General features: G+C 44.9%; 1 protein-coding gene and 1 non-coding gene across 6 annotated transcripts in view; both read left to right on the forward strand.

Annotated features, from left to right (window-relative positions):
* The first annotated feature begins 2,301 nt into the window (after positions 1 to 2,301).
* TRNAE-UUC (transfer RNA glutamic acid (anticodon UUC)) lies at positions 2,302 to 2,373 on the forward strand. The gene has a single exon. It is a non-coding gene; the product is annotated as a tRNA-Glu (tRNA).
* Positions 2,374 to 4,576: 2,203 nt separating this feature from the next.
* Positions 4,577 to 23,178, forward strand: part of RBM39 (RNA binding motif protein 39) — a 31,583-nt gene continuing 12,981 nt past the window's right edge. For 2 of the 5 annotated variants that reach the window (XR_008462905.1, XR_008462906.1), the window contains exons 1-9: positions 4,577 to 4,898; positions 7,925 to 7,987; positions 9,921 to 9,970; positions 13,106 to 13,300; positions 18,624 to 18,689; positions 18,791 to 18,844; positions 20,119 to 20,236; positions 20,790 to 20,942; positions 21,447 to 21,584. Coding sequence is in view for 3 of the 5 variants with exons in the window: in XM_054173741.1 (XP_054029716.1) it covers positions 7,937 to 7,987; positions 9,921 to 9,970; positions 13,106 to 13,300; positions 18,624 to 18,689; positions 18,791 to 18,844; positions 20,119 to 20,236; positions 20,790 to 20,942; positions 21,447 to 21,584 (825 nt within the window). In the remaining 2 variants the exon portion in view is untranslated. The remainder of the gene's footprint in view (positions 4,899 to 7,924; positions 7,988 to 9,920; positions 9,971 to 13,105; positions 13,301 to 18,623; positions 18,690 to 18,790; positions 18,845 to 20,118; positions 20,237 to 20,789; positions 20,943 to 21,446; positions 21,585 to 23,178) is intronic. The other 3 variants (XM_054173741.1, XM_054173742.1, XM_054173743.1) reach the window with 3 other exon arrangements.

Here is a 23,178-nt window from a genome sequence, read left to right on the forward strand (position 1 = left end):
CTGGGAGTATTTTCTTGCTGGCTTTGTTGTCTCCTGGGTGGTCATTCAGACACCTATCTGAGATCCTATTAAAGTGTTTTGAATTATAATCTGCCTAAGTTTTCTCAGCTTCATCCTATGGTTTCTCCTCTTCTTAACTACCACAAAAGGTCTCCTGTTTTGTCATGTATAGATGTCCCCAGCTGAAGTACCTGCAGGTTATTATTTCTCACCACATCCTATCAGTGAAATCAAACAGATTTGATTTCTCAAAACTTGAATGGAATCCCTTTCCCCCTCAGATAATGTCTTGAGTTCTGCCTGCTCACTAATACATACAAAAAGTCCTGTAAAGAATGCAAGAGGTGTTTAATTACTTTCATGCTTTCTCCTACAGTCAAGGGTTTGAGAACAGCAGAAAGGTCTTTGCTCTACCATGGAACTACAGAGAGAAGTTAAGCCTCTGAAACTGTAGCTGCCTCTCAGCATCCAGCTGTCCAGCTTTAGGCAAACCTCTTGGAAAGCTGTTCCCTGCTAGTGTGTTAAAAGTCTTAAATAATTTCTCAGTGGACCAACTCAGTGATCAGGTTCTTGTAATTTGAGTGCTGTGAACACAGGCTGGGTGCTGACAACCTGAATGCTTCTCTAAGTTCCTCTGTGGCTGCCCTTCCTGAACAGCTGTTAGAGGAGAGAGGAACTGACCAGCGTCTCCAGGGACCACTTCATGCATACTCAGGTAAACTCCCAAGACAGCATATCTGTAGGAGGCCATGGTCAGTCCCACTGTGCCAGAGCTGTCTCACAGGGCAGCCTGCAGCCCAGACTGCCAGGTAGCTCTTGGGGATGGGTCAGGTCTGAGGCCACCCTGTAGAGTTGGAAGTCAGGGTCAGGATCAAGGCAGAGATAGTGACTGGAGTCAGAAACAGCCCAGTGACAGCCATGCAGGTCTATAGTGATGAGGCAGAACCAAGGTCGGGCCAGGCAAGCACTCTGTCAGTCAGGGCCAGAGAGTCCGAGGGCACAGGCTGTGGACTCAGGCAGACACATCTGTGACAAGAAGTGGAGACAAGCACGTCTCCAAAACCTATTTGGGATCTTTTCTGCTGGCACATGGACATGGCCTGCACCACCTTCACATTTCTAGGGACATTTTATTTCTAATTTAATATTTCAATAGCTTTGTTTGCCATTTTTGTGGCCTACTTTTAGCCTTTTCCCTCCTGCTGATGCAAACTGTTCCAAGCCATTTTAGCAATCCCCATCCTTCCTCTGTTTTCTTTCAGCTCACTCATTTTGGAATAAGCTCTTTTGTGAGGGTTTTCTTTGTTGCTATTGTTTTAATGCTGCTGTTCTTTTAATGATACCATGTCAAGTACATTATACTTCCTCTCACACACAGATTTTTTTAATAGCACAGTTGTGAATGAAGCCCCTCATACATCTCAGCACTCAACCCAGCTGTTTCTTTTATGTTCCCCAACCAGATGCTCCAAAAATCAAGCTTTTGTGGTTTCTAAAATGCAGCATCTACATCATATGCTGATGTATCAGTTACTCAGTGTAGGATAAATTGGGGACTCTTCATAATGATGATGTTTTCTGCCTTGGCAGCCCCTCTGATCTCTTAAATACATCACTGCTACCCCCATTGGATGCGGAGACCATTCACAATAGTCCTACCCCTCCTTTTGCGTATTTTGATGTTAATTTTCCCCCAGGGGTTGTCTTACCTGTTGGAAGGTTGAAATCGTTGAGGCATTTTGACTCTGAGGTTTCTTTGGCATCCAGTGTTAAGTCTTCCACAAGCACAATTTAGTTGAGTCTTCCTGCAGAATCTGTATCCTGCGGGTGTTGCACTGTCGACCTGCCTCATGCCAATTTCTGATAAGGCTGTCTCACTCAAAACTGGGTAGCCCAGCTGTTCCACCTTAGTTTTTGATTGCTAGAACTTGTACAAAAGCATATTTGTGGCGTTTATCCACTTTCTGTGCTTTTTTAGGCCAGACATCCTTCGTTCACGCTCCCAGTTGCCATTTCCTCCACCCCCAGCTCTTAACTATGAAAATTTTAATGACTTAAGGAATGGTAACTTTGACTTTTGTGGGCTTGTGCCCACCAGCCTTCTTCACTTAGTGCAAAACCTGCCTCGTAACTTGCTGAGGTGCTGCAGCCCAGCTGCTCCGCGCGCAGTTGCGCAGAGCGGGCAGCGCGCGTGGGACGGGCACGGGCAGCAGGCGGCGCGGCAGCCTGGGCAGACCGCAGGCACAGGGCGCGCAGGCTGAGCAGGCAGCAGGCGGCGCGCCGCCTCTTGCTGCCATGCAGTCCCACATGGTCTAGCGGTTAGGATTCCTGGTTTTCACCCAGGCGGCCCGGGTTCGACTCCCGGTGTGGGAAAGCGCAATTGTTTTTTTCCTTTTCCTCCCCTTTCTGCACACTTTTCTGTGGTTACCTCTGCGCGATCCCTGCCGCCACCTGCAGCGCGGGGGGAGGCGCGTCCCGCTCCTACTCTTGACGCTCCGCGTCCGCCCCATGGAACGCACGGTAAACAAGCGCCCTGGCGCCCGGGGCAGAGTGGGGACGCTGCGGAAGCAGCGGCGATAGCTGCCCTCACCAGGCGCTGCAGAGCCAGCACGCAACACGCAAAAACTTTGGTCACAAAACGTGCTCCTGAGAGCTGTCCCCGGCCTTCCACTCCGCCCGAGAACGCAGCCAACAGCCCGGCAGAGCTGAGCACCTGCAGCAACCGGCCAGGGCAGCGATGCGGCAGGACATGCTCCTCAGTAGCTGTATCGTGCAATGAGTGCCTCAAGAGATAACACAGCTTTTAGAGCTAAGAGACTAGGAATCCACTATGGTTACACGGTGCTCAAGAAGGCTGAAAGCAAAATAATCATACCTTCCACAGCAAATACACCTAACCTGGTCAAGATACCTGTGTACAGCCAGGATGGAGGCTGCAGCATACCACAAAATAAAATCTTTGTCGAGGAGCTCCAACAAGTTTGCTAGAGGGCAGGAAAGTGTGACAGGGCTCCCCTCACCCAGAACTCAGTGCTTAGTCTCTAGATCCCAGGAATACTAGGAAGGACTCAGGAGAACGCTGCTCCTGAGCCGGAAAACGAATGGAGACTGAGTCTGACGGTAGGCTGCTGCTTGACCACAGTGGACCACCCCAAGCTCTTGGATACAGGATGCAGCCACTGCCCTGCTTCAGCTGCAGGATCATACAATGACAGTCACAGAATGTTTTGAGTTGGAAGGGATCTTTAAGGGTCATCAAGTCCAACATCCTGCAGGGAACAGACATCAACTGGAACAGGTTGCTCAGAGCCCTGTCCCACTTGACCTGGAATGGCTCCAGAGATGGAGCATTTAACACCTTTCTGAGTAACCCACGGCTGTGTTTCACCACCCTCATAGTGAACAATTCCTTCCTTACATCTAATCACCTTTCAGGTTAAAATCGTCCCCCCTTGTCCTGTCCTGTCCCCATCTTGCCTATAAGGGTCGTCAAATCCAACATCCTGCAGGGAGCAGACATCAACTGGAACCAGCTGCTCAGAGCCCTATGCCACTTGAAGGTGACCCAGCGCCTTCTCTTCTCCAGGCAAACAAACAAACCAACCCCAAATCTCTCAGCCTATCCTTATAGCAGAGGCTTTCCAGCTCTTGGATCGTTTTTGTGGTCTTCTCCAGCCTTGCTCCAACAGGTCCATGCTTTCCTGCCAGCACCACAGGTAGGGGCTCAGCAGGGTGAAGCAGAGGGGCAGAACTCCCACCCTCCACACTGCTGAGAAGCTGCGCAGGCCACATCTGGCTTCTGAGCTGAGTGCACGTGGCTGGCTCACGACCAGCTTTTCACCCACTCCCAAGTCCTGAGAGCAGGGCTGCTGCCACTTCTTTCATCCCCTGGATCGATACCAGAGGCTGACCTGACCCAGGTGCAGGATTCCGCACTTCCCCGTGTTGAACCTGAAGTTCACACGGACCCACTCCTCAAGCCTGCCAGGTCCCTCTGGATGGCATCCCTTCCCTCTGGCATGCCAACTGCCCCACTCAGCTGGGTGCCATCTGCGAAGCTGCTGACAATGCACTTGATCGTCCACATCAGTGACGAAGCTGACGAACAGTACCGGGGCCAATATGGAGCCCTGCAGGACTGCACTTGTCACTGATCACCAGCCTCTGCACATTTTGCCGTCAATCTCTACTCTCAGGATATGATTGTTCAGCCAATACCTCATTCACTGAACAGCCCACCCGGGAGAGCGCCCGGGGCCGCCCATGGCTCTACGGTGCGCCCCGGGGAGCCACGCCTGGCTGGGGCGCAGGTAGTAGCGCTCCGTCCCTGCCAGCGAAGGAGCGCCGAGCCGGGGGCACTGCCGCACACCGAGCCCGGGCGCGCCGCTCACCTCTGCGCCACAGCACAGACGACCCGCACAAGCTCTCGCGACAGCAGAGGCGCGTGACGACCCCACCCGTCTGCCCAAATCTCGCGAGCGTTTAAGCAGCCGCTTCCGGGCGCGGTGTCTCGCGAGATGCGGCGGGAGCGAGCTCCTTGTCTGGCTTTGCATCTCGCGAGAGCCCCTGTGCCGTGCGGTGGGCGCCCCCGTGCCGTGCGCGATCCTGCCAGCAGCGAGAGGCAGCGGGCGCCATTTCGGGGAGCAGCCGCTGGTGCCAGAGCCGGGGCCCAGCTCTGGTCCGGGGACCGCTCGCCACAGTCGCGCCGCCCCTCGCCGCCTGCCACCCTGGGGCTGCCCGAGGGTGCCGCACAGCTGAGCTTTAGACGCTTGCAGAGGGCTCGGGAGCCCTCGGCCCATCCCCCACCGCCCGCGCAGCCCGCGCCGGGACCGGGAGTCGCCGTTGCCACCAGTGGACCTCGTGCGACCGAACGAGCGCAGCACCCGCCCGCGGCGCAGGTAACTGCTGTGCGGGGGCCGGACCCCGTCGCTGGGCGAGCTGCGGCCTGCCTCGCGGAGCGCTGTGGCGCTAGCTTGCGGCTGGCCCAGAAGGCCCGTGCCTCTCCTGCCGCCATGATCGCCCCTTTCCGGCCGAGTTGCCCCAAGGACGGGGCCTGGCCGCGCAAGGTTTGGCCTCTTCTATGGCCACGTAGCGGGTGGGCCTGCCGTCACCGCCGCGACGTTGTCCCTCCGCGGTTCCCCCCACGATGGCGCTGTGTGGAGCGACCGGGCCGGACGGCGCCGAGCTCCGGCTCTGCTATTGCAGCTGGAGCTGGCAGGGCCCGGGCGGAGCGGCGGGAAGCTGCCGCGGGGCTCTTTACGTTGTGAGTTGAGGCGGGGGAGCGCTGGTGCACCGCGGGCCGCCAGCTCTCGGTGCGCGGTAGCCTGCGGGCGAGTGGCCCTTCGGCCGGGGCCCAAGGGCTTTGGAGGACGCGGACGTGGTGCAGTGCTTGGAGCGGGCCGTAGCCCCGGCGGAATGGGCTGACTTGGTTCTAGCGCAGTAGTGCGTTCGACACCCCGGACTTGTTAAGCTCTGGTGGCTTTGGCAGAGTGCAGAGGAGCGCGAGTGGGAATCTGTTGAGCAGAGATGCCCCTGGGAGCCGAGCTACCTTCCCGGAGCGTCCATGTTCTCCCTAAGCTCTCCTGGTGCCTTTCCAGGAGGCTTCTTGGAAAGCAGGAATTCAGTTGTAATTTTTTCCTATTTGCAAATAATTTCACGAGGAGGTTCCTTTTAAATTCTATTGATGTAATGTCAAGTAAAAAAGATATATGATCTGCCTTTATCGATAGCACTTGACAGTCTATTTCATGTCCTTTTGGGTTTTCTATAGATCCACAGTGTAGTTCTGCCTTGTTTATTTTGGTGGTTTGGTTTTTTATGTTTGTTTGTTTTCTCTTTACAGAAATATCAGGTATATGCCCCTTTTCCGAGGAAGCTGAAAACGTTTTTATGAATTTTTTTTGAGTTCCAGTGTTTAATGCAAAATACTTAAAATCATCAGTCCGTCTTCTGTGCTGATTTGATATTAGTAAGGACTCTCGTGTCACGAGTTCTTAAATAATTTTGCGTGTGGCATTGTAATATGCATTACATGACTCACTATGTCAATAGCAGGTCTGTGTTTTTGAACAGAAGGTATTCTGATACAAACATGGTGTTACACCAGCTAGTGTGTTTTGTACAGAGTACAAAGGGCACAGATTGCACCGGGAGAGACCAAAGGTCTCTGTAACTCAGGATCTTGTCTGTGACGGCCAAAAGTGAATGACTAAGAAAAAGCAGAAACGCAGGCAATGATACAGTGGTGTTGTTTTCCTGTGTGCTTTTTGGTGTCACCTAGTTGTGGTTCAGGGTCACAAAGTATGTCTTTGTTCAATCTAAAGTTCTTGCTGCAAACTTTTGTGCTGTTTTCCTTTTTTTTTTAAACATTGCCTGTGGGTTTTTTCCCTCTTTGCTGGCATCCACGGTGCTCTGTAACAGTGAATTCCACGGCTAAATGCTGTGTGAGCCAGGACCTTTGTTTTGCACGAACCCAAAGATAGGTCATTCACTGTTCTAATTCGGTTGAGGGTGGTAGTAGTCACTCCCTCTCCACTTTTCCATGCCACTGATGATTTGGTAGTTCCTGTTATGGCCCCATTCACACCTTTGGCTTCACCTCTTCAGGGAGAAGCTGGCTGTGTTAACTAAAGTACACGCATGAGAATGCAATTGTTGGGAGTTGTCACGGGTGAGAATTGTCTTGTAGAATCTGGGCTTGGCCTGGTCCCTTTTCATGGTCCTAAATCATACTGCTGTGCTTGTCTCTACCAAATGCTGGTGAATTAAATCATGCATGTATGTAGATGACTTGAAATGCTGCAATAAACCCACATAAACTAAGGACAGTTTGTTATTTGTGATAGCCTGGGAATTGGAAAATGGGCTTCACTTACCTTAGGTCAGTAATTGAGTATGAGCTGCCAGTGCTCTGATTGCTAAGGGATTTTCTCTTATTCTTGATTTTATTAATGGGTGATGGTCAGAGGGAGGTGGGGGAGGTACTTGACTCTTACGTGAGTTGCAGCTCTGGTGTCATAGTCTTGGTTATGAGGCAACAGCTTAAAGGATCTTGAGATGTTGAGCTGATTCAATCTGTGCTGGTCACGTCCCTGGACAGCAGTTTGTATGGCTGTGCTTGTAACCAAGATGCAGTGAATAATCTGTATGATGAAAAATCAGTTTCATTCCACATATGCAGGAAGATCTTGGGCTTGGACTTGTGTCTAGAGGCCTGACCATTTTTGAGCTTAAAGGAAAAGGAGAGAAACTATCTCTATTAAAAGATTTGAGGAAGTGGAGCCTCTCTAGAAAAAAAAAATAAACACCACCACATAACGTTTGTAGTGACTAGTGTTGCATAGCATGCTGGGGCTTTTTTGTCTGAAACCTGAATTTCCATACTGCGTGGATCTCGTGTCCTCTAGGAGCTCTTAATGCTTGAGTCATAACTGTTTCTTCTGTGGCTTGCATTATGCAGGAGGCTGCATTTCTGAAAGGACCACAGAGTCCTTTAAGTCTTCAGATTAGTAAATGTGGTATCAGATGCTGGGAAAAGCTGTGAACAGGTTTGTCTGAATGTTTGTTCTGTGTTCTTTAAATGCTTCTCTGGTCCTTCAGTGAAGCTCGGGTCCTTCTAAGATGGCAACGAGACCTGTGTTTCTGTATCGTAAATGATCCGTGCTCTTTGTTTTGAATGAAAGGTGGAATACCTCTGGGGTTTCCACTGGCTAATTGTTTTGAATGCCATTTTGTTGTTTGCAGCTGTAATTGGTTTGTGTCATATTATTCATCATTTTGCTGGGCAGAGCTTCCTTGCAGTTCTTGTTGGAAATGAGGCATTGCTTTGTGAATTGGAGCCAGTGTATTGATGGCCTCTGAAGCAGAAGCCTTTGGAAGCCCAAGGGTATTTGCCATCTAAGGTGGATTTTACTTTTTCTTTCAGGTGTTCTGAAAAATGGCTGATGATATTGATATTGAAGCAATGCTTGAAGCTCCTTACAAGAAGGTGAGAAAAACGTGCCAGTGAGGTCCTGTTTACCTTAATTTAGAATTATTCATGAAACTACTGCTGAACTGTAAACTAACATCCCTGGAGCCCTCGTGATTTGTCTTATTGGAGATGCATTACATGTAACTTACAAGTAAATATATGCTGTTAATGTAATTATATTGTGCAGTAGTTTCACTTCAGCGTGATGAATAAATGCCCATCTATCTCTCTTTGTAGACTTGCCTAACGATATCTCACCTCTACTCCCATGAATTCACCTTTGATTCCAGTGTGAACTGTCAATCATAAGGTAGTAATTGAGTGACGTATCGCTGTACCGTGGTCCCCTAGGTTTAAAAAACAACCAAAACCAACCAAAAATTAACAAAAAAACCCCCCAAACAAACAAATAAAACCACCCAAAAAACTTCACCCAAAACCAACCAACCAACCAACCAAAAAAAAAAAAACAAACCACCAAAAAACAAACCACCCCCAAAAAACCATACCACCAAACCCAAACAAAAACTCAAAACCAGAACCCATGAAACCAAAAACCTCTCCTAAAATTGCCAGGTCCAGTTTGGTATAGCAACAAGGTGAACGTAATGGTTTGGGAAAACAGCAGGGTTCCAAGAATACCCTTTTCACCAGTCCCATGGCAAGTAAATATTTGACCAGTCTGCTCAGAGCAAGAGGAGTGAGACTTGCTTTTAATGCAGAAGACTGGTGGCGGTTAATCTTTGAGCAGGGCAGATGGAAATCTATTGCTGAGTGAATGAAATTCTTGGATCCCTGAACAGAACGTTCTTAGCAAGTAAAAAGACAGTATCACAATCTGCAGTGGCATTCTAAAACGAGTTCTTGCATTCTTCTGTCCTAGTTGTTTAATTAGGAAATAGCAGTTTTTGTGGAAAATTTTTATCAATTAGTGTAGCAATATCTTTTACCTAAACCAGCAGCAAATGAATACTGTCTTTGTTTATCACCGAGTGGCGGTGAAGTGTTAATTTTATGCATGCTTTAGCACTGGTTTGACAAGAAATGTATATTAAGTGGCTTAGTAATTGTACTTTTGATGTAACTAATGTGATTAAACTGTAAAGAAAGTATATCAGTTATTTAGCAGCTATTGTTAGTCTATTGTGCAGTGTTTATTACAACCATGTCATGAATTTTGGATGAGCATTTGTAAGCTTTAAGTGGTATATTTAGTTTATGTAATATTTAGCAGTTATGTTAAAAACTTGAAGAAAATTTTGTAAATTGTTATGTTGAAATTCTTGTGTCCTGGTTTAACATGGATATTTTCCATGTAAACAGGTATGGAAATAGGGAATGTTTAGGCTGGACTGGTGGATTATTGATGACTTTCTTGGGAGCCGACGTTACTAAAGCAGTGTGAATCCCTGTTTGCTTCAGGGCGAGATGTGTGACAGAGGTGACATCAAGCTCTTACAACCCTTCAACGAAAATGAGCGAAGATCTCGGGAATGGCATCGGTCACAGGAAATCCATAGTGGCTGGCTGCTAGCGTAGCCACTGGGGCTTAGGCAGATATATAGCCTTGGTACTGATCTGAGGGGCACACAAACACAGATCTCAATTTTCCTCTTACACTTTATAGAAATAACATTTAACCACTTGAGTGCTGAATTCTACAGGATAACTTGCTCTCTAAATCATGTAAGGAAGTATCTACAATTTAATATACACTTTTAAATGATGTAAGTCTTGCATTTCGTAATTGTATGACTTAAATTTAAGCAGCAAAGTGGTTAAACATGCCTGCCTAAATTTTCTAAAGTTTTCCACATTAAACTGTAAAAAAGTAATTTAGTATTAAAATTTTTGTTTTGTATTTTCTTATTCCTATTCCCATTACCCTTTGACCACTTGAAATCTTTCCGCTTCGTCCTCACGATGTTCTTCTATCAACCCTGCTTAGGATGAGAACAAATTGAGCAGTGCCAATGGCCACGAAGAGCGCAGCAAGAAGTAAGTATTTGCCCACCCCTATGTGTTTTGGGGGGGGAGGCAGGCTGCTGATTTTTGTGAACTTGTGAATGCATGGTAGTACTGCTTAGGGAAATCACATGGAGAAGCTTTCTGTTTGGAATTGTTGACGCTGCAGCAATTGCAAAGTTTTGTACACAAATGTAGTTAACATCCCATTGTCAGTGGGATGTCAAATAAAAAGACCTTATGTGGTCAGCATACTTCATTTTGTACTGTAACCTTTCTGAAGAGCGAGAGAGTACAGGCCCACCTTCTCCTGGAGGAATAATTCTGGGGTCTGGACACCTGCTGATGATCCAGACAGTTTTGAATTGAAGAAAAAAGCCTTGCCTAGAAGAATCTCTTAAATACCTCAAATAAATAGGAGGTGTTTAGATCTGTAAAATAAATTCTGTACTTTACAAGCATCATTTGGTGATGGGATAGTTGATGTAAGAAGAATAGCAATGATAGTTGAGTAACCAGTGAATCTTGTAATATACAGCTGACTTCAGAGGTCAGCATATTTGCTGTGTCATCTTCCAAAAGCTAAAGGGATCCAGATATTTGAGAAATGAGAAATCCAATGGTAGACTTCTACTGGAATCTAATAATCTAAAATTGACAATACTGCACATCTGCATTGTCAGCAATACTGCCAACAGTGTGCTTGTGCTGAATACTGAGACCCCTAAACTTCCATCAAAAATAGCAGCTCCCAGTATTTTTTAAGGTCTGGCTTTTTATTGCTTTAAAATAGCTGTAATATAGCACATAAAACTAGGCTTTTGTTTGGATGCCTGATCTCAAAATAGAACCTGCTATCTAAGAGAGCAGTTTTTTAAGTTTTAGAATTGATTCTGACATTGCTTCCTGGTAAAATGATGGGAATACTGGAAGCTATTTTGGTTCCTTTCCTTAGTTGCTGTAGCCTTCAAGACTAAAGACTATCTTCTCAGGGTCCCTTTCTCAGCTTGGGCCTATGTGCTCTGAATTGGTGTTTTTAGTTCAGAAAATCGGTGAATTTAAATGTGGAAAAAGAACTATTGTAAAACAGAAACCAGCCAAGGTGTTTCACTACTGTTAGTCTTGCAATGTTATTTGTTGTGTGGAGTTTCACCTCTTTCCTGCTTTCCTAATGGTGCCTTTGTGTCTGTTCCTAAAGGTTGCTGCTGTGGTGTCTCTGTGGTTCAGTGTTTTGAGTTAGCAATGGCTAGATGGTTTGTTACTCTTTTCCTGCAGCTCCCTGACAGTGTGAAGCTTGTCCCAGGAGTAGTTGTTCCCCAAAATCTTTAAAGGTTGAACTCTGCCATTTTGTGTGTGACTTGTGACAGTACTCTGTTGCTGAAGACTAAGGTGTATATGAGCTTTATCAGACTCCTTGCTTGGCTGTTAACGTTGCTTGCAGTGACAGTATCAGAATCAACCAGGTTGGAAGAGACCTCCAAGATTGTCCAGTCCAACCTATCACCCAGCCCTATCCAATCAACTGGACCATGGCACTAAGTGCCTCATTGAGTCTTTTCTTGAAGATCTCCAGGGACAGTGACTCCACCACCTCCCTGGGCAGCACATCCCAATGGCAAATCACTCTCTCTGTGAAGAATTTCTTCCTAATATCCAGTCTGAACCTCCCCTGGCACAACTTGAGACTCACTGTTGGGTAGCAAGTAGTTGCTGTTCTTACTGAAGGGTTAGCTGCAGTTACCGGTACTGGCCATCGTACTGAGCTAAATGTAGTAATTTTTGGAGCTATTATGGTAGTGTTTGAGGATTTCAACTCAGGGAGATTGTGGTTGTTTTAGGTAAGAGCCAAGGGGAGAGAGATTTTGTGCTCCTGTCACTGTTTGCACCACGGTAGGAAGTGTGGTTAAATGCTGCTGACGCAGACAGATAACTTGGGATTTCTGGGTGATGTCAGAGATTGTGAAGCTTCTGAATAAACATCTGTTGGTGCAGCAACTTCTGTCCACATAAAAATAAGTAAGAAAATAGTGGAGTATTGTTGGTAAACAATTGAAAAATACATACTCCAGTTTTTAAAACAAGTGACAAAATGTATCTCTTGAGAGATAAATACAAAGATGGTTTTAAAGGGTCTTCCTAGGTGGAGATTGGAGAGCAAAAAGTGTTAGTGATGGTTAGGCTCAGTTAAATGAAAGATTTTTACTTCAGTAATTGAAACCAGCTAGAAATCATAGTTTATACACACCATAGAAAGGAAAAGGGATGAAGGTATTTAGAAAGCAGGGCTGCATACAAAGCTTTACAGTCAATTACTGATCACACTGAAAAATGGTGTGTGTAATCAGAAACCACAAAAGGAGTCCAGAAAAAATTCAGTAGCAAAAGATGTTTTGAATTGCAGTTTAGTGGTGAAGTTGGTTAGTTCCACAGTTTAGTTTGAGGTCCTAAGCCATGCCTTGTGCTTCTTTAATGTGTTTTGTGTACACATGCCTGCATGTTTTTAAGTGTATCAAATTGCAGGGTTTTGTGGTCCAAGACAAAGATTGAAGAAAAAAAAAAGTAATCCAAAATTAGTCTGCCAGGAGTGGAGAAATGACTCATTGCTCTTCAAGTAGGAGATTTCAAGTATGAGATTTAAAACCTTTGAATTTTCTAAGTAGATGAATAAAATGATGAAGATCAGCAGTTTGCCTCAAACCTGTAGGAGCCAAAGGTTTGGGAGTAGCAAGTAGGGATTAAAACTCTTGAGCAGTGTATTAACAGCAAGGAGTATCAAGAGAAACTAACCTTCTTTTCCCCCAGACTTGCATTTTCCTTTGTATCTGTTGTAAAAATGTAATTTATTCTTAGCATCTTGGTGGTGCATTTAAAGTATGTTGGAAAGACAGATGAAGTACTGCATTTAGTCTGTACTACAGGAAACACTTGTTCAGTCCTTTTATTGTTCCTGGAAACATTCTTCACAAAATGTGAAATAAAAAGGTTCTTCGTAGCACTTTGTGCTGCCGGTGAGGAGCTGTGAAAGGTTGCTGACAGGCTTAACTGCCTGATCAGCAAAAGGAGCTGGGAGAGAGGCCAACAGGTAGAAGCTTTTTGCTGTCAGTGTCTGTGCCATCAGGTTACAGGAACTGTGGAAAGTGTAATCAATGTTGTGTTTTCATTTCTCAGGAGAAAAAAGAGCAAGAGCCGAAGTCGAAGCCACGACAGGAAGAGGAGCAGAAGTAAGGATCGCAAACGGAGCCGCGATCGGGAAAGGAAAAAGAGCAGAAGCCGGGAAAGGAAGCGGAGCAGGAGCAAAGAGCGCAGGCGCAGCCGTTCTAGGAGTAGGGATCGCAGATTCAGAGGCCGCTACAGAAGTCCCTAGTAGGTTACTTGTGTAGAGCTGCATGTGTGCTGTTTTGGTGTGTGATGTGGAACCTTAAAGTTTTTCACTCTGCTTTCTAAATTGGTCGCCAACCATCTCAAAAGAAAGTGAGGTTAAGGTTAAAGGATGCCAATAAATAAGGAGCAAAAAAGAGGATAGTAACGTATCCAGTTCCTCCTGTTAAATTTCATTCTTACCTGAATGCAGAAAGATGCAAAAAGAGGTCAAAGAATATGTGAAGCTGACTGGAACACAAGCTATCACAACATGTAAATAACCAGCAAGTTTTCTACATGTCCTAAATATCTCCAGTACAGGAGCCTAGTGGTGTAACTGTTCAAAAATGAATAGTGGTCTGTGACAGGCTCAGGAAATGTTTTGTCTTATATTAGTAAAGGTTTTCACTCTGCTGCTCCTAAACACTTCATATGAAAACACCTCCTATGTTCATATATCCAAACTGGAAGTGACTTGTAAGTAATGCTCAGGCATTGCCTAGTTGTCCTGCAGTTTCTCCAACTTGTCTAGAGGCTGTGGGAGGACTCTTCAGTTTCTTTTCGATCTTTGACTTGATAGAACTTCAACTATGAGTATTTCCTGACAGTTGAAAATAATTTGTCAAACCCTGGTTTTTTTTAACTGGTATTTACTGTTTCTCCTATTTGTATTCCTGCCCTCCCCTTTGCTCCTCACCAACACTTCTTGCCTTCAGGAAAACAGTGAGAGCTGGGCTGTATGCTTGGCTTTGGTTGACCTGAGGCTGCTGTTTGTGACTGCTTTTGTCCTGTCTCCTAGCACCTGTTGCCACATCTCAGAATACAAGGTCCTGTCAGAAGCAAATGCTTGAAAAGGATGTGGGTGTTGGTTTTTTTTAAATGGAATGTCATGTGCTATGGAGAAGTCTCCTTAAGGTGTTTGAGAAAACAAGTGTTTGCCTTCTGATAAACGGCAGGCTTGTACAGTTTCCTGCAGGTGAATGTTTTTGTAGGGGGCTGGGTCCTTTTGCTACTCTTGGAATGCACACAGAATGGTGGCCTCGGAGGTCTGAGGGTCTCGTTCCGTGCTGAGGCACCTGCATGTTGGCTTTCGTGTAATGAAAACATACTCCAAGATGCAGTGACATCCTGTGCTGCCTTCAGCCCTGTGTACTCAGGACCATAAGACTTACCAGGTCAGCTACAGCTTCTGCAAAAAAGCTCTAGGCTTCAGGTCTGAAAATTTCAGTTGGGGTGGTTTCTTCAGCTCTTCACCTGTAACACTACAGTAGCTAGTTGGGTTGTGCCAGTGCCACCATTGTGGCTCTGTACTGCCTCATAAGCAGGACCTTGATCAGGATCTTCAGCTTCCTTTAGGTAAGCCAGCTGGTCTTGGCTCCACTGTGGTGTTGCATAGAGGGAGTGTCTTGTCATCTTATCACTTGGTTGGAGTTGCTACATTCTCCTAGCTGTGTCAGAGGGTTTTGTCCTTTGGTTTTTTTTTTTCTGTTGTTGCTGAGTGAGAAAGGTCTTCATCTGGAGAGATTTGGGACTTCCAGTAGTCTGATCTTCCAAAAGAAATTTCTCAAGTAGAGATCATTACTACATTAGGACTACATGGACATTGCTACAGTAATTCTTGTCTTCATTGAAGTACTTTGCTCTAGGAAGGGGTGTTCATTGTTCTGATACTTTGCCATAGCTGTTCTGGGCAATTTCTTTGGTATTTAGGGACGGTGAACAAAGATGATATGATCTGAACTGGTATCCCCTGAGGAATTGAGGGCGCTCTCATTGGTTTGGCAGCATTCTGTTCTCTGCTTCAATTACTGAATTGTTGCTTTCATGTAACCAATTAGAATTTAATCAATTAACAGTGGAAGCTTGGAATAGGGCAGCTGTGCAGCCCAGAGCCATTGGTACTGACTGCTGTAGAGCCAGCAGTTGGCTGTCGTTCCCTTATAGGCCCTGGAGGCTGCTGCTGAAGTGCTGCACAGGCTAATGCAATTCAAGAATTCTAGTTTGGGCTTGGAATATGTCAAAGAGGAGGACTTCAGAAGACAGGAGAACTCTTCATTTCTTCTTTGTGACTCTCCACTGCAGAGATCTGTCTTTCAAGGCAGTGTAACAGGTGCTGGCTTTGAGGGACACAGAAGTTGTGGAGAGAGTCTCCTCCATCACCAGGCTCTTTTGGATACCTTTGGATTTACCAAAAATGGGGCTTCCACGTGAAGACACACTTCTACCAGCACCACCAGTATCTAAACAGTAACTACCAGAGTGTGCTTGCTGTCTGGAGAATTTGAATCTGGAATCTAACCTCGTGGGTTTGTTCTCACAGTTCTGAGTTGATGTTACTCAAGGCAGTGTTTCAGCTGACTGCACCTTTTAGTTCAAAATGCTTTGTGTGGCTGAGTTTTTCTTTTTTACTCTTCCACCTCGTGATCTTTGTCATCTGCTTTATAAAGGCCCCTTTTCCAGCTTAATGCCTCAAAACTGAGATGTTCTGCTGCAGGGGGTGATCTGGAAATGTCTCTGTAATAGTGAGAAGAGAGAATACTGTAAAGGTGATTCTGAAGGAAGAGAAGAGTGTGCTACAGAGAACTTGAGGACTTCATTTTTGGCATCTTTCAACATGAAATAATGTTTTTAATTTTTCAAAATTGGGTGGCTGGCTTGCATTGCTCAGTGTTCAGGGCAGTTAAATGTTACTCTAGACATCTTGCCTTTTGAGTATTTTACAGATACATTATTAGGTCTCTTAGAGCCTGACCCAGTATTCTTGCTTGGACATCTGTCTTGACAAATCCCAGCTACTGCTAATACAGCATAAGTCCCCTAGACTGTCTTGCTGTTCTAGCACCAAACATTTGGACAAAAGTTATTGAAAGATGATTATGTGAGGATTGAAAGTTTGTGGTAATTCCACTGGACTTCATTAGCCTAAAACTTGCCTCTGCTGACTTGTTGTAATCTTGGATATATCTAAGCAAATGAAAGTTGGTATTTTACTACCTTCTGACTGTTGTTCTTCAGTCATGTGGCATCACACAGGTTTAGGAGAGCATGTACCTAGCTCTGCCCCAGATGTTGCACAGGACTTGGTGTGTTTGGGTTATGAAGAATGTAACCCAGATTCACAGATTGCATCAGGTTGGAAGGGACCCTCAAAGGTCATGCTGTCCAACCCCCCTGCAGGCAGCAGGGACGTCTACAGCTGCATCAGGCTGCCCAGGGCCACATCAAGTCTGGCCTTGAATGTCTCCAGAGACAGGACTGCCTGGGCATCCTGTTCCAGCGTCTCACCACCATCGGTGTGCAGAACTTTCTCCTGATGTCCAACCTGTATCTTCCCTGCTCCAGTTTCAAACCCGTGCCCTATCACCATAAGCCTTTCTAAACAGTCCCTCCACAGCCTTCCTGTGGGTTCTCTTCCAGCAGTGAAAGCCCTGACACAAGGAGACACAAGGAGAAGTTTTCATAGGGGATAGCAGGAGGTGAGCAGCAATTGCAAGAAAGTTGTAGGAGGAATGAAGAAAATGGCCCTGAGATCTACAGCCTTACAAGCAAGTCTCTCTAGGCAAAGCCAGAGAAATAGAGCACACAGAATACTCCTGAAAAGAATCTTCAGAAGGTAACTTGGGCCAAACTGTTGCCCAAGGTAGCTTTCTGATTGGTCTGTTCCAGTGGGCTCTTACGGCTTTAGGTTACTGGGGTTCTTCAGTACTTCTTGCTGTAGTCACCTAAGTACCATGGTGCTTACTTGTCAGGAGTGGAAGTGAAAGGTTTTTTAAGGGGTGGGATTGGGTGTTTTTCTGTTTTTCTCCTGCAAAGTTATACATGTATTTGAAAACTTTGATAGTGTATCTTCCCAGATGCATTTTAATTAGTTTTAGACAAAATACTTGCACTGATTTCCTACAAACTCATGACCTTGATTACTGACCATCATTTAGTTGGTCTGCATGTTAATTGTAATTGGGTTGTCTTGCTGCATTTGAATTGGAAAACACCAAGGTCTATATAAGGAGATGTGAAGATGCAAGCTAATCCTACCACTGATAAGCCAGCCTCTGGAATTAGTAGCAGTGTTTCCAGGTGCAGTTTTTGGCTCCACCTGTCATAGATGTTGGAGAACCAGAATGGATGCTCAGCATCTGTCTGAACTCGTGTAGGAAATTGACTAATTTATTCTGGGGTGGGGGGAAGTCTGGTTTTGATAAACAGTGATCTCATCTCAGCATGCATGTTTCTTCTGTCTTCTTTTTCTTAGGTGGTTTCTAAATGTATTTTTGTTTTTGGTGTTACACAGGGCTGTCTTTCCCTCGCTTTCACCTGGCTAGCATGGTTTTACATATTAGCTTCTCTGTGTTGTGACATGCTTAAAAACGGGCATCCTTCATGTTGTGGAGGCCAAGTTTAACTGCAAACATTACTGCTCCAACCACTAGCAAGAAGGTGTTTATCAGACTGAATGTGTTTAGTGAAAGACTATTTAATGTCTTCAGACTGCCATCTCTTCCAGGGTGCTTTCACATCAGTTAATAGCCACAGCATAAAGAATCCGTTTGGTGCAGATGGGCAGACAAAACCCCAAGCATTCACACTGTGCAGCTGTGCTGTCATTTGGTGGATGTACAGGAAGAGTGTGAACAGGTGCTGTTCTTTGCCTTGTATCTCCAAGGAGGTCAAGCTCAGGGAGAACATGATAGGAGGAGTCTTGGTGCTTGTGTCTGTTACTCTGTGCCACAGTAGCTAGAGGACTGTCCTTAACATGGAAGCAGAAGGCAGATAGCCATTTGTTTTAGCAGTCTCTGTGAAGCATGGAGAACTAAAATTAGATTTAGCCCAGAGATTGGATTCCTTCTGGGTGACATCTATATAAGGCTGACCGCTGGCACAGTTGTGTGTTTTGATGCCTGGTAAGAACTTTACTTGAAGCTGCATTTGCGTATTTGTACCACTCGAGTGACTTAGAGCTGAGACAGCAGTAGTGAACCCTTGCAGATGTCTGCAGCGAGCTACTTGAGTTTCCCCTTGCATTTTAAATTTCATGACATGTAAAGAAGATTATGGCAGTAACTGTAGCTCATACAAATGCGCCATGTCTGGCTAGCTCGTGATTAACTTCTTCCTTGGAGTTCCCTGTGCTTTTCCACGCAGGTGGAACTGAGCCAGGAGTGTATTCTGTGCCTGATGTTTTGGAGCGCTGCACACAGCTTATGCCTAGTATGGGTGCTGCCTTTATAGGCAAGAGTGGGTGAGCACTTGCAGTGTAATGTGAGTGAAGACAGGAAATCTTGAATTCAGGTACTCTGAGTAATTTCTGGTTTTGCTTTTGCCACAGTTCTGGTCCAAAATTCAACATTGCCATCAGAGGGAAGATTGGTCTGCCTCACAGCATGAAATTAAGGTTTCTGAATTTTCTCTTTTTATTGCACATTAATAGATTTTTGTTTAAACTGTGACTGATAGACATAAGGGTTTTCTTACAATCTTGATTTCTCTTTACAGCAGACGACGCTCCAGAAGCAAAAGTCCCTTCAGAAAAGACAAGAGCCCTGTTAGGTAGGAATTTTTACACATGCTTGAGCTCTTCTTTTTTTTAATTTGATCCAACTGAAGTGGCAAAAGTAGCAGTGAAATAAGCTCTCTAGTGCTGGAATGCACTCAGCCTGTGAGAGGAGAGCATTGAAATGTTGCTTTTCCTGTATGTCATGAGCTGTCCTACCGCTCTAATCACTGTGTATAACCGTGCACAATGTGTCTTGCTTTGCATTTTGTTTGTGTTCTCAATCCTTTCCCTGTCAACTGTGACTTAAATTAGCTAGCTTTTCTGCCAAATCTTACTTAATAATCTTAAGAAAGGAATGCAAAAGTACTGTACAGATGCTGCCTCTTCCTAGTCAGTGTGTACTGATGTTACTTGTTGGAATTCGGCGGAGCTGGGAACCTGCGAATTCCAGGAGATGCTTTTGCATTCTTAAGCTTCTCATTTAAGGGAATTGGATTTGGATAGCTGCTAATGAGATTATTCTCTAAATTAAAATGCAGTTAAATTTAACCAGTCTTGCTTTGTTTCTCTAGCTAGCAAACCATGAGATGGATGAGTTTAATTTTTTCTTGTGTATTCCCAGTGATTTTTTTTAGACTATTTTTATAAATACATAGTACCTGACTGGGAGCTCAGTCCAGGACCCAGTATGCTAATTCTGTACTGAAGTGCAAGTCAGATATTTTGTACTTTTTTGTGTCTTAAAAGTGGTGCACCTAATTTCAACTAGTGATAACTGTTGAAATAAAATGAACCTGGTGCTCCTGTTGTCATGGGTGAGAGCGGTTAGTGACTCCTCAAACTGTAACTCTAAAATAAGGACTAGGAATTCAGTCTGTATAGATGTCAGTATTGTTTAGGCAGTGATTTCATTGACTCCCAAGTGACTGGGTGGATGTAAGGTTTTAGTTTGCAAAGCAACAAAAGTTGATACTGCTTGTCTCAGAGTTCTGACAGCTAGTCTGTGCTAATGGATCACATTTTCATTTGTTTCCTGTCCTTTAATCTCATCTGTTTGACTGCAAGCTCCCTGATGGTACTGTTACTTGTGCTGGACAGGTAACCTATTCAATGCTTACAGTTGAAGCAGGATGTTTACATGTGCTGAACTAGTAGGAATACTAATATCAGGTGTATCCTGTTCAGTTCTTTTTTTAGTGTGGGAGGTGGGGATTTTTTTCCACATCATACTTTCAACTACTATTTTTTTTCCCCAAGTTTCAGGTATGGTCCAGAGATGATACCTTCATTCACAATATCTTTTTAAACTGAACTTTCCTTTTTCCAGAGAACCTATTGATAATCTTACCCCTGAAGAGAGGGATGCTCGAACAGTGTTCTGCATGCAGCTGGCTGCAAGAATTCGGCCGAGAGACCTGGAAGAATTTTTCTCTACAGTAGGGAAGGTAATTAGTAGGGAGGTTAAAGTGATTCTGAATACTTGCTTAAGCTGTCCTAGTGCAGGCTTGGGATTTTGCAGAATAGTAAGCTTCTGGAGTTCCTCTACAGGTGAAAGAGAATGAGTGATGGCAGATTAGTTTTGAAAGGCTTTGAACATGAAAGTGCAGTGTCTGAGGAGTTCATTGTTCAGCCGGTGCTGCACTGTGAAACATGGCAATGCAGTTCTGATTCTGGCAACTCCGTTTTTCAGAAGTTTGGGGTTTTTTTCCAGATAGTTCTGGCAGTTACAGTGTAATTTAAAAATCTGATTTTGATAAGTTTTATTTGTCCCATGAGCATTGCAGTACCGCAGGTATTTTACTACCCCTGTGTTCTTGTAGCACTCTACAGTTGTTTTTGAATGGCTTTTAATCCTAGGTAGCTTTATGCTGCTGTAGATTTGCAGCACAGTTGCAAAGCCTTTGTCTTAGCAGATAATGATCTGGTTATTAATACCTTTCTGTGAGATGAACTGCTTTAGTTCTTTCCTTTAACACCATGTCTGTGCTTGCCTTTCAGGTTCGTGATGTGCGAATGATTTCAGATAGGAATTCCAGGCGTTCAAAGGGAATTGCTTATGTAGAATTTGTTGATGTTAGCTCAGTGCCCCTGGCAATAGGACTGACTGGACAGAGAGTCCTGGGTGTACCAATCATAGTGCAAGCATCACAGGTAAGGAGTTGTAAACTTCAGTATTATTCATGTTGAGTGGCACCTCTGCTTTCTTGCTGGAAAACACACTGTTTGAAAACTTGGTTACCGTTGACTGTTTGGAAAGCTTTAACAAGGATGCTTTTTAAATGGCCATCTGCCTGCCACAGTTGACTGGCAAATTTAAGCAAAGTGGTATGAACACATCTTGAAAATACACATATGAAAAAAGTAGTAATAATGAAACTGCTAGGGATAGGGAATTGTAGTATGTATTATGTATGCTTTCCAGCATTTCTGAAGAGTAAACACTTCAGTTCATTAGGTACAAGCCAGAATTCTGCATGAAGTTGTTCAGTGGTGGCTATCGTTTTGAATGTTGTGGATCTGGTGGCTAATGTGGAGCATGCTTGTCATTCTGTAAATCTGTTAGTTTTTATCTGCTAGATGCATCCAGCTTATCATAGGGGATGTTTTTTAATTGATTCTTACAGAAGATGAGCTTTTCTGTTTTCCTTTTCTTAGGCAGAGAAGAACAGAGCAGCAGCGATGGCAAATAACCTCCAAAAGGGCAGTGCAGGTCCTATGAGGCTCTATGTGGGATCATTACACTTCAACATAACTGAAGATATGCTTCGAGGAATTTTTGAGCCCTTTGGCAGGGTAAATTTTGATTTGGCTTGTTCTGTTACAGTTTTTTATCTCAAAACCCTACATTAGTTGTAGACTACTCAGCTTCTGGGAATAATTGAGCTTCACACCTGTGGAACATCTGTTTCTTTCTCTCTCTCTGCTATGCTTGTATGTCCACAAGGCTTTAGAGACATAGTACTGGGGAGGAATGAGAGCCTTGATCTGTGATTTGGTCCCCATGATTTTGAGTGGCAGGTCTTATGGAAGAAAGCTCAGAATTCAGTGAGTACCTGGAACTGCAGAACAAAAAACCCCCAAACAATTAAATCCCTGAGCTATGTCCTGCTTCTGCAGCTTGTAAATAGCTCCTTGCCCTACTGTCCTCCAAGGCTGTGAAGAAGCTCCATTTCACAGGTTAAAACACAGAATTGGGTCAGAGTTCTGTTCATTCTGGGTGCAGTAGTTTAATCTGTGAGGACTGGTGCTGGAGCTGTAGCTCATACCATTCTTCAACAGCTCTGTCACAGGCCCCTTCTCCTGGTCACCCAGCATGGTGGTGGTGTGGTAGTTGGATGTGTTATGAGAGATCATGGCAGTGAGTGGGGCTAATCTGAAGCCTCCAGTGCAGTCACAATAAATGTGAGTCCTGCTATGCCAACTAAGTTATTTTGGTGTGTATTCATTAGGGGAAAAGCTGAATGCCTCATATGGTGCTTAATGGGAAAAAATAATCAAACAAATCCATTGATTTAAATTTATTTTTTTACCCCCATCCTATTTTTGGAGTGGGTCCAGAGGAGGCAATGAAGATGAGCAGAGGGCTGAAGCACCTCTCCTATGAAGACTGGCTACGAGTTGGGGTTGTTCAGCCTGGAGAAGAGAAGGTTCCAGGGAGACCGTAGAGCTACATTTCAGATGGAGACCTACAGACAGGCTGGGGAGGGATTGTTCAGGAGGGCCTATGGGGGTAGGACAAGGGTTTGAAGCTGGAGCAGGACAGATTTAGGTTGGACATGAGGAGGAAGGTGTGCACAATGAGGGTGGTGAGATACTGGAACAGGTTGCCCAGAGAGGTGGTGGAGGCCCCATCCCTGTAGACATTCAAGATCTAATGTTTTGTGTCCCTGGGCAGCCTGATCTGGTTGGAGGTGTCCCAGCTGCTTGCAGGGGGGTTGGACAAGAAGCCTTTGGAGGTTCCCTTCCAACCCAAGGCGGTCTGTGAATCTGTGATATGAACCCTGTCTCACGCTGTGACAGTGCTTTTCTGCTGCTTTGTTCAGATTCAGTACCTCTATAATTTTGTTGTGGAAAAACATGGAAAATTGCAGCAGTTTATTAAATTTTAACCCACGCTGCTGATTTAGTTTTGGTTTGGTTTTTTCCTCAGGCTCTGGCAGTAGGATTAATGTGATTTAGGAGGCTGATGTGTGAAGCTGTGACTTTCTTATTTTTTTTTCTTTAATTCTGTGTACTCCATTTTTACACTTAGTCCTTCCTCTTCTGTGCTTTCTTTTCACAACACTGCTTTATGGCTTGTGAATGATTGCTGATAGGTTCTAAACTCTGATTACAAACTTTCAGGGGTTCCCATATGACAATAATTAGGTGAAATATGCATCTTAAA

The sequence above is a fragment of the Dryobates pubescens genome, chromosome 26 (genome assembly GCF_014839835.1).
Source record: "Dryobates pubescens isolate bDryPub1 chromosome 26, bDryPub1.pri, whole genome shotgun sequence".
In the NCBI taxonomy this organism is placed as follows: domain Eukaryota; kingdom Metazoa; phylum Chordata; class Aves; order Piciformes; family Picidae; genus Dryobates; species Dryobates pubescens.